We start from the raw sequence: 11,691 nt of genomic DNA, 5'->3' as shown, positions 1-11,691 counted from the left end.
TGCTGATACCACCTTCATATTTACAGGTCAGGTTGATGTTTCTTCCCTCTGTAACAACTTCTTCAGTTCTTACTGGATTGATGCTGTTCATAGAACCCATGACTGCAAAACAAGTTTCATTCATTTCATTAAGAGAGTCTAACATCAAGAGACTGAACACAAGTTTTTAAATGTTTCTTATATATGGGAACATTTTAAGTTGTATTAACAATAATGTTAAACAGAAATAAACAATTTGACTGGTTTAATAAGAATTTCATGTCTGTCTTAAGACTCACCTATAAAGTGAGAGAAACAGAGAAAGAGGTAAAGCAACATGTCTTTGGAGGAGTTGAAGCCAAACAGACAGCAGATGAACAATGTTCTTCCACTGCAGTAGAATGAAGCAACTAAACAGCCTCTCTGCTGCACAGCCCTTCTCCTCAACATCAAGCTGATTGTGCTTTTAGTTCCTCCAACATTTCTGCTCTGGACACACAAACAATCTCATTGGTCGACTTGGACTTCAGTGGGTGGGACCAGGTAAGAACCCGTTAGAGATTCTCCTCCTTCCAATGTTCAGTTCACTCAGTGAGATTATTTGATTCCTAATCAGCTCAGTCTCAGAAATATTTGCTGAATGTCCACTTTCTCTTCTTCAGACTATTGTTAAACCAAAGCAGGTCACGGTAGAAAGAAGCTTCATCACCTCCAGATTTTGTCTTTATTTTAGTAACTTGATATTTTACAGTGACTTTACAGTAAACACACTTTGTACAAAACTGTCGTCCTGTAAAATAAATGTTAACAGTTAATTTGTCCCAGTGCTGCAGGGTTGATGGGTGATACAACAAAAACAGGACTTTCACAGAGAGACTAGTGTTTGACTCCATCCAACTTCTGCCTGTTGCTGTTACTTCAACTCATCATGTGATCACTGTCATACAAAGTTAATGAAGTCATCATTTATAAGACAGACATTGTCAGGGTTTTGTCCTTGACTTCCTGATTCCTGACACTTTATTTTCTTGAATTAGTTTCATCTTCATTCCCTCTGTTCCTCCTGAGATTTTGTTCAGTCCATCGACCACTCTCTGATGATATGTGCTCGGTCACTGGTTTCCTTAACTTGCTTTGTTCCATTCATCCAGTGTAAGATACGACTGCACCTACTCTTCAGCCTGATTATCTCCCTGATTTCCTGTGCTACCAACCTGTGTCTGTTCCTGTCCCCACCTGCCCCTCGTCACTGGCACACAGCTCTCTGCTTTTCTGTGTTGGATCTTGAATGTGTTGTTGGGATTTGGATTTTGAATCTATGTTTTGAATTGGATAAGAATTTGTGGATGTCAGATGTACAAGAATCCTGAATAGTTAGACATATGTCTAAACTCTGAATCACAGGTCACTAAACTCCTCACCTCGTCACTGGACATCACAGCTAAACTCTACATCAGGAGAATCAGCAGACATGCTGATCTTCTATAGGGAGAAACTTTACTTTATTTCAGTGAGGAGTGGAGGTGCCTCTTGTGTATGTGGAAGAAATGACCTGACACAGAATCTGGAAGATGCACCTGATCCAGGTAATCAGCAGTGGGTAGTACAGGGATGGCTGGAAGAGAAGCAGGGCAGCAGGCCTGGGACCAGGTATCCTACAGTATCCTGCGCTCTGAGCTTTTGATTCGACTGTTCTGCAGCAGCTCAGAGTCGAAACTACACACAGAAATATGTTCAGTAAAGTCTTTAGATCTTAGATAAAACTCATTTTCTTCAATTTGGAAATTTACTGAAAAACGTGGTCAACATGGAAACATAGTTTCTGTCTAAACCAGACAGGATCATTGTCTTTTTATTTGTGACTCACAAATAAATTCAGTTTATTCTAAAGATACAAAAACAAGAGAGAGAAAGAACATCATCAACACAGATTTAAAAGTTATTACCAAAGCTACTGGTGTAGAGACTGTCACCCCCATACTCATCCACCCAGACTAAACAGGATTCATCAAAAACAGGAACCCACAGAAAACAGCTGTAGACTATTTAAACTCGTTGGTGAATGGGTCTCAGCTGTCAGTTCAACTCTAAGTATAACTAAAAATTATATGTTAAAGTTGAACAGTGAGTGAGTTCCTCTAGTGGATGTTGTGGAGTTTTCTGTTTCTTTGCTCCAAAGGTTTTTGTACAGAGTTTTACTGTTTCCTGTCACTGTGGGCCTCAGAGCACAGTAGTACACAGCAGAGTCAGACACTTTAGCTGAGATGATCTCCAGATCCACACATTTCTCTGTTTTATCAAGGCGAGCTGGGAAAACAGAATCAGGTGGATGAATCAATCCTCCTTCTGTGATGGAGAGCAGGAACTCTGGTCTGGATCTCTGATGTTGTCGGTACCACTGGATGTTGTAGATACCACCTTCATATTTACAGGTCAGGTTGATGTTTCTTCCCTCTGTAACAACTTCTTCAGTTTTTTCTGGACTGATGCTGTTCATAGAACCCATGACTGCAAAATAAGTTTCATTCATGTCCGTTAGTCTGTAAGAGAGTCTAACATCATGAGACTGATAATGTTAGGATGCATTTTAAGATTTGACATTAACAATATCAGATAAAATATATTAACCAACAGGTTAACATGATTTTCCTCTATGTTATAAACTCACCTATAAAGTGAGAGAAACAGAGAAAGAGGTAAAGCAACATGTCTTTGGAGGAGTTGAAGCCAAACAGACAGCAGATGAACAATGTTCTTCCACTGCAGTAGAATGAAGCAACTAAACAGCCTCTCTGCTGCACAGCCCTTCTCCTCAACATCAAGCTGATTGTGCTTTTAGTTCCTCCAACATTTCTGCTCTGGACACAAAAACAATCTCATTAGTTGACTTGGACTTCAGTGGGTGGTGACATTAAATAGATTTCTCTACCTTTCAGAGTTACATTTACTCAGATTATTTCTGTATCAGAGCAATTCTACCTCAATTTATAAGTACTTCAGAAGGGCCAGGCTCAGGTTGGGTGGCCATCTGCTTTCATTGGTTCGACCCGTAACTGCAAACAGAAAACATTTAGCTCTGAAGTCGGGGATTCCTGCAGAAATGTACAGAGAGATGTGTAGTACAGATGGAAAAGAAAAGAGGACCAAGAACACAACCCTGCGGTACACCGTTTGGGAGACTGTGAGAATTAGAAATGTGTTCCACCAAGATACCTTGGAGATTTGTCCAGATAAGTAAGACCTGAGCCAGATCAGAGCTGCCCCAGTGACGCCCAGATCTGAGAGTGGAGAAATAAGGATCTGGTGCTTCAGTGTCAAAGGTACAAAGGACCATTACTGTGGAGTGAGCGCTCATTAAGTCAGACTGGTTGACATCAGGGAGGTTGTTCTCAGAAACATTATCTATAATGTTTTGTATTGGGGCCAACAAATATGTTTGGGTTCTTTTGATTTGTTGTTCATTCTTAATATTCTGTTTACATTTACATTTTACATTTTTAGTCATTTAGCAGACGCTTTTATCCAAAGCGACTTACAAATCATTACAAGGTACAAAGGTAGGCAGGGCAGCGTGAGGAGGTCTTGCCTAAGGACCCCTACTGGTGTTAGGCCACAGCTGGGATTCAAACCCCAGTCTCCCACAAGGGAGGCGGTGATGTTACCACTACACTAACCAGCCTACTAATATTCTGTTTAATCCAGGGGTCGGCAACCTGCGGCTCTTTCATGCTTATACTGCGGCTCCTCTTCTCTGTATAAGTATTAAATTGAATATAGAATCACAAATAGTGATACTACATTTTACAGGGGGACCATTGAGAGCATCCTGAGCGGCTGCATCACTGCCTGGTTCGGGAACTGCACCGTTTCGGATCGCAAGGCCCTACAACGGATAGTGAGGACAGCTGAAAAGATCATTGGAGTCTCTCTCCCCTCCATCACGGACATTTACACCACACGCTGCATCTGCAAAGCTACCTGCATTGTGGACGACCCCACCCACCCCTCACACCCAATCTTCACACTTCTGCCATCAGGGAAGAGGTTCCGGAGTATTCGGGCCCTCACAACCAGACTTTTGAACAGTTTCTTCCCCCAAGCCATCAGGCTCCTCAACACACACACAACAAACTGAACTGAGCACACACACTCGCTAGATTTGACGTTTCCATCCTTCAGTTGTAAATTGTATTCATTTCCGCTACTGGTCGCTGCTGTTTTGTGTTTTGTGTTCTGTTTTTGTCTTCTGACGTCTGTCTGCACTTTCTCTTTGTGTTCTTGCACTGTTTGCACTAGGTTGCACAGGATGCACTTTATGTGTTTTGCTAGGACAACTTAGCAGTCCTCAGCCCCATGTTTGTCTTGTTGCCGTTTTATGTAGCACCATGGTTCTGGAGTAACCATGTACTGCTTCAGCTATATGTGGTTGGAATGACAATAAAGCTTCTTGACTTGACTTGACTTGACTTGACTTGAGAGCCTTCAAAGGCCGGACAAACTCATGTTTGAAACATGGAATTCATCACAGACAGCTACATAAACATGAAAAAATATGCATTTGGAGTTCTGTCGATCTTCTGATCCACATACATATGTGAGCAGCTACTCTTCACCATGAACTACGTTAAAAACAAACACAGACGACAGCTTACAGTCCTGTGTAAAGATGAAAAGGACTTCTTACAGCTACGACTTGCAGACGTTGTGCGCAGAGGTTCAGGAGCAGGTAAAATAAATGTGTATGCAGATGTTTTGCAAATATTTATTTTTCATTGTTTGGTGACGTAGGGCTTTTTTTTGCAGTTAAATTTTTTAATTAATGTCCGATACACGCTCGGCAGCTCACAGCATCTTCTGTTTGCTGCATGGATAATTTAAGTTCAGCTTTTTCATCATTTGAAAGAGACCTTCAACTCGACGTGTTATTTATTTATTTATTTAATTATTTATTTGTGTCATATTTTTTTGAAAGTTCAAAATGTGTTCGCCAAAAAGTATTTGCGGCTCTGTGGGTTTTTTCCGTGGAAACTGGGTCCAAATGGGTCTTTGGGTGTTAAAGGTTGCTGAAAACTGGTTTAATAAAAGAAGTGGAAACTCAAATTCTTTTTACCAGAATGGTATCATCAAAGTCATGTGTAAAGTAAGTTAATAGTCAATTGAAACACATTAGATGAACCAGTCTGACTTTGTATTTGTTGTCATGGTTGTTATGAACTTTATGATAAACTATTTTTAGTTTTACAGTTATGATGTAAAGTTAAACTATATTTGCCTAAATGCTGCTTTTCATTTTGCACTTTATTGATGTCTGATGTTCTGACTTTTATCACTACAAAAATGAAATGAAACTGTTTCATCAAACCATCAGAGTTGAACAGTGTGTGAGTCCCTCTAGTGGATGTTGTGGAGTTTTCTGTTTCTTTGCTCCAAAGGTTTTTGTACAGAGTTTTACTGTTTCCTGTCACTGTGGGCCTCAGAGCACAGTAGTACACAGCAGAGTCAGACACATGAAGCTTCTGGATCTTCAGAGGAACTGATTTGTCTTCGATTGCAGCATCAAATCTTTGTTTGTTGAACTCTGGAGCATTATCCTTTGTTCCAATCGTGTCACGTCGCAAAATGTATTTAAGAAAGTTATTTTTTTCTTGTTTGTACCAGAACAAATATGGACCTGTATAACTAGTCTCAAACATACAGTTGAGTGTAACAGCGTCTCCTTCAGTAGCAGTAACATCTCCTGTCGTCTGGATCACTTTGTCTTCTCCTTTACACTCTGAGGAAGAACAGAACATGCAGAGGAAGAGATGGATCAATAAAGAGGATTGATTAAAGGAGAACAATCAGTAGGTTTATTTCCCATCTTACCAAAGCAAAGAGCAGCAAGAATAATCCACAGCCAATGTTCCATCTGTACAACAAGGTTGAAAGCAGCAGGAGAAAGTGTGTGAAGTTCAACATTCAGTGGGAGAATTGTTCTCTTCACAGCAGCAGTTCTTATTGACAGAATGGTTGAACACAGTGCACAAGTAGAGCACCGCCTACTGGATAATGTGTCCCTCTAGTGGAGGGAAAACGTTCACTTCAACAGTGTTTTCTCTTCCTCTTGTTCCCTCTCATTCATTCTGTTTTGCTGTGTCTAACCTTCATTCCTCTTCTTTCCAGAGCACACCTCCACCTCTCTAGATTTTCCTCCACCTGTTCTTACCACAGATCAGAATGTCATCTGCAAACATCAGAGTCCATCTCTATGTCTTCAACCCCCAACCTGTACTAATCCACCTCTCCCTCCTTACTGTCTAACCTCTCACCTTAACATTACTTCCGGGTCGTCATCATCTCGTCATCACCTCGCCTCGCTGCTCTCACTCAGGTCAACTACTTTCCATATTACAACAGTATTCTAAACAGTGTGAACCCAGCTTACTCTGTCTCCTCTCTTAGATCACCACCCACACCAGAAGTCGCCCCTCTTCAGTTGTGACACTACTGGAGTTCATCACATTAGTATTGTCATATTGTATATCTTTCTGTAATAAACATCTTTAAACTCACTCTGGTTTCCGAGTCATCTCAGGTTATGAAGCCTGATCCTAGCGCCGTGACACTAACAACATTCAATATCACACTTTTAATTTCCAGATTCAGAGTCCTCACCCTGTCTGAGACTCTGTTCACCTCCATAACATTTAAACAAACTCCTCTTTTAGAATAACTCCTGCTCCATTTCTCTTCCCATCCAGACCATGATAAAACAACTTGAACCCTGATCCTAAGCTTCTAGCCTTGCTACATTTCCACCTTGTCTCCTGAACACAGTTTGTCCACCTTCCTTCTCTGTATCACGTAACCAACTCTCCAGCCTTCCTTCACTATCATAGTCCCAACATGTAAAGTCCTACTGTCAGTCCTACACTCTGGCTTTTACTCTTCTCTCTCTCCCTACGAACACACCTTCCTCCTCTCCTTCTTCGACCAACAGTAGCTCAGCTTCCACCGTTGTTGTGAACTTGCTACTTCCCTCTATAATATCTTTGATCAGAACGACAAGAAGAAAACTGAGAATCAACAATTGAACAACATGTGACTTTTTATTGTTTTCCTGCTGTGTTTGACTCCTCGTCCAGTTGGTTTGTGGTTGATGTGGATTTGCTGCTCATGTGAATCCTCCCACAGTGTTTCATGAGCAGCTGGAACCACAGTGACTGTGAGGAAACAGGAATTAGCAGAATCCATCTGATATGAAGCTGTGGTTTGAATACCACTTCCCTCCTCTTTGAAGAGTAGTCAGATATCTGTGTTCAGGTTTTTGTACAGCCTCTTCTCCACTTTGTATCACTGTGTTTCTAGAGCACAGTAGTAAAGAGCTGTGTCTGCCAGGGTTAGTCTGCTTATGGTCAGTTCAGTTGATGAATCTGATGTTTGGGATTCATATCGTTTATCAGGGATATATTCACGACCACTGTTTGATCCTGCTCCTTTCCAGAGAATAAACTGAGGAGCCTGAAGCTCAGAATGATGTTTGTACCAGTAAAGTCTGACATAATCATCATCTGTCTGATATCTACATTTGAGTGTGACAGATTCTCCTTCTCTTCCACTGACTTCATGTTGATCAGCAGAGATGTCGTCTCCAGTTATTAGTCCTGGAAAAAGTGGAGAAAATGAAGCCATTAGATGAACATTGTCCATGATGCTGAGAGGAGAAGACAGTGGAAAATGTCCCTGTACAGTGTTACTCTGTGGACAGAAACAAGTCAACTGGAGCTGAGATCATCATTCTGTTCAATGAGACACGGATTAGTTGGAAACTCACCTATAAAGTGAGAGAAACAGAGAAAGAGGTAAAGCAACATGTCTTTGGAGGAGTTGAAGCCAAACAGACAGCAGATGAACAATGTTCTTCCACTGCAGTAGAATGAAGCAACTAAACAGCCTCTCTGCTGCACAGCCCTTCTCCTCAACATCAAGCTGATTGTGCTTTTAGTTCCTCCAACATTTCTGCTCTGGACACACAAACAATCTCATTGGTTGACTTGGACTTCAGTGGTTGGGACCGCGTCATTTGATCCACCAATGTTGAAGCTGTTAAAATAAGAGGGTCGTAATAATCAGTAGAAACCATGTTTATTTACACTTTAGGTCAAGGTTTGGTTAAAATGATGTAACAGAGAAACTTTGGATCCACTTGAGTTCATTAATACTTTGACTTTATTTAGTAGGTTTCACTTAATTATGTGTTCATTGGTTTGGTTCCTCTTTTCTTCCAGGTCCACTTCCTGGTTCAGGATGATGCTCTCATTAATGAGTGCACATGAACGCCCCCTTTGCTCCACCAGGTGTTGTCAGTATGGACTGTACCATGTTGGACTGTCCCATGTTGGACTGTCCCATGTTGGACTGTACCATGTTGGACTGTACCATGTTGGACTGTCCCATGTTGGACTGTACCATGTTGGACTGTACCATGTTGGACTGTAGGAGAGAGGAAACAATGGGTTTTCTTTGTAGCTGTTGTTTTCCAGCTCTAGTAATTGTAGAGTTGTAGTGTTGAGAGTTTCTTTGATGTAACTTTATGTAGGAATCTACTGCAAGTTTTATGGCTTATTAATAGATATATAATAGATATTTCCTGTTTCTAATAACAGTAAGTCTTCTGTAACATAATTAATATTTTCATCTGTGTTTAAAACAAGTTGATTAACATCTAATATCTAAAAATCTGTTGTTTTAATCACCAACACAAAGAGTCTGGATCATCAGAGTTGAACAGTGTGTGAGTCCCTCTAGTGGATGTTGTGGAGTTTTCTGTTTCTTTGCTCCAAAGGTTTTTGTACAGAGTTTTACTGTTTCCTGTCACTGTGGGCCTCAGAGCACAGTAGTACACAGCAGAGTCAGACACTGCAGCAGAGGAGATCTGCAGATGAAACTCCTTTCTTGTTTTGTTGTGTCTAAATGAGAACCTTTCTGTTTTCTCTGAATGTTCTGTCATGAGAAGTTGTGGAGATGAACTGGACTCCTGTTGATACCAGAAGAGGTTGTTGACAGATTGACTCAGAGTGAGTTTAGTAGTAAATTCAGTTCCCTAACCCGAACCACTCATAAACTAAACCTTTGTCCACATGTTACCAGCTGTTCTTACAACTTGATGCTGTCTGATTACTCACCAGTCTGAAAGGAGACCATCATCATCCAGATGAAGAGCAGTAACATTATTTTCCCTTGTACTGAATGAACAATAGAGAGAAGACAGCAGCTCTTCACTTCCTCAATGAAGCTTTTCATATTCAGTGGTGGAGCTCCTCCTCTTACTGTGCTCTGTTTCCATTCAGACTGATGGAAGCTGTAGAATGACAGTGATGCTGCATCATCATCATCATCATCATCACCACCACATAAAGTCTGAACTGAAGGAGGAATCTACAGAAACTTGTGACCGTTTTGACTCTTTGATTCATGTTCAGATAAAACCTTTGTGCTGAAGAACAGAACATGCAGCGAGAGAATCAGTAAAGATTCTTTATTTTAGGAAGTCGCAGTAAAATGAAACATTTGTTCCTGGTGAAATTCACTGAGCTTCACATTAAAATGGAAACAAACTCTTTGAGACGACCTGTTGTAGTACTGTGGATGGTTTTACTGACCTGATAAACTGTACCAGGAGGTTTGGTTCAGTCCAAAGGACATTCTCCCTCATTCTCCTCCATGGAGCATTAGGAAAGTTTTTTTTTTCTTGTTTGTACCAGAACAAATAAGCTGTATAACTAGTCTCAAATGTACAGTTGAGTGTAACAGCGTCTCCTTCAGTAGCAGTAACATCTCCTGTTGTCTGGATCACTTTGTCTTCTCCTTTACACTCTGAGGAAAAACAGAACATGCAGAGGAAGAGATGGATCAATAAAGAGGATTGATTAAAGGAGAACAATCAGTAGGTTTATTTCCCATCTTACCAAAGCAAAGAGCAGCAAGAATAATCCACAGCCAATGTTCCATCTGTACAACAAGGTTGAAAGCAGCAGGAGAAAGTGTGTGAAGTTCAACATTCAGTGGGAGAATTGTTCTCTTCACAGCAGCAGTTCTTATTGACAGAATGGTTGAACACAGTGCACAAGTAGAGCACCGCCTACTGGATAATGTGTCCCTCTAGTGGAGGGAAAACGTTCACTTCAACAGGTGGAGAAAAGGCTTCCAGCAGCTCGTCAGTGTGTCAGCTGGTGTTTTTGTACAGAGACTGTGGCTTTGCTGTCACTGTGGGCCTCACAGCACAGTAGTACACAGCAGAGTCAGACACTGCAGCAGACGGGATCTGAAGATCCATGAGGGTTTTATCCTCACTCACTGTCACAGACAGTCCAGAAACTGGACTTTGGATTATGTTGCCTGTTCCTAAGTGAGAGATGAGGAACTCTGGTGTTTTTCCTGGATGTTGTCGGTACCAGTAAAACTCATCACCAGCAGCTGCTTTTTTGGAGAATGTGTAGATCAGAGTAACAGAGTTTCCCTCTAAACTGAACTCTTCTCTCTTTACTGGAGTTAGATCTTCACAGCTGACACCTAAAAACATTGAAAGATCAGTTCATATTCATAGATCTATATTCAAATAACACTGAAATATACTTTGTATGTATCTAACGTACCTTTTAGAACAGACAATAACAGCAGAGTTTGTACATAACACACCAAGCCCAGCATGTTGAGTACAGTGAGTGTTTCTGGTTTGTGTATTAAACTGTGTAGAATCTACAAGTTTCTCTCTCTTCTATAGTTCAGTAACAGCTCAGCTCCTCCCTGAACCTCTGTCTCCTCTTAGATCTGTAGTTTCACTTCTCCTGGTTCACAGACTGGTGGCAGCATTTAGAATCAGGTGAAGGTTTAGAAGGTTTAATATATTTTGTTTGTTTTTAGTGTTTAAATGTGTTTTTTCAATAACAGTAGTATAAATGTAGTTGCAGTGACGTACAGATTACTTTTAACTCATTTGATTCTCGGTCTTCAACACCAACACTTCATGTGTTATAAAATCTTTCATGGGGGGAAAAGGTCATTGTTAATAATACTGTTAAACATTTATTGTTTCAACTTTGGTTTGACATAGTTGGACGTTTGGAAGTGCCGTCTGTATTACATGTTGGAGGATTTGCTGTTACACTCTAACTGATCCACGTCCATCTTTTTCCTATAATTTCAAACAAAATTCCAAACTCGTGTGTTTGTCCGAGATTCTTGAAGTTTTTCTTTGGATTTCCTGAATATTGTTAATCACCAGTTGACAGTTTAGGGTATTTGTAGGACAGAGTTAGTCTCCTTCTAAACTCAACTCTTCATAGCTGACAGCTAAAGGAAAAGATTATTGTTATTTCATGATGAAAAAATCCATGATGGAAAAAGGTTTTACTTAACATAGACAACATTGTGAACATCACAGGATGAACCACAGCACAAAGTTAACTTTCAGGAGGAAATTTCGGGTAATTACAATTAAAGCTAGAACCTCATATTACTCCTCATTAATAGAGTCAAATAAGAACAACCCCAGGTTCCTTTTCAGCACTGTAGCCAGGCTGACAAAGAGTCATAGCTCAGTTGAGCCTAGTATTCCCTCAAGTCAAAGCAGCAATGACTTCATGAATTTCTTTACAAATAAAATCATAACTATTAGAGAAAAAATTGATCAGATCCTCCCTGCATATAGCATGGATTGTACAACAACTCTAG

General features: G+C 40.5%; 1 gene segment (V, D, J or C); it reads right to left on the bottom strand.

The window, feature by feature from the left end:
* Positions 1-10,016: 10,016 nt before the first annotated feature.
* Positions 10,017-10,756, bottom strand: LOC117152837. The segment is given in 2 exon segments: positions 10,017-10,530; positions 10,614-10,756. Coding segments are annotated over 2 exon segments (402 nt in total).
* Between the last annotated feature and the right edge of the window lie 935 nt (positions 10,757-11,691).

Source organism: Anabas testudineus, unplaced genomic scaffold (assembly GCF_900324465.2).
Source record: "Anabas testudineus unplaced genomic scaffold, fAnaTes1.2 Contig84arrow_ctg1, whole genome shotgun sequence".
Lineage (NCBI taxonomy): Eukaryota > Metazoa > Chordata > Actinopteri > Anabantiformes > Anabantidae > Anabas > Anabas testudineus.
The sequence above is the reverse complement of the archived record's forward strand: the minus strand, read 5'-3'. Positions and strand labels throughout refer to the sequence as shown.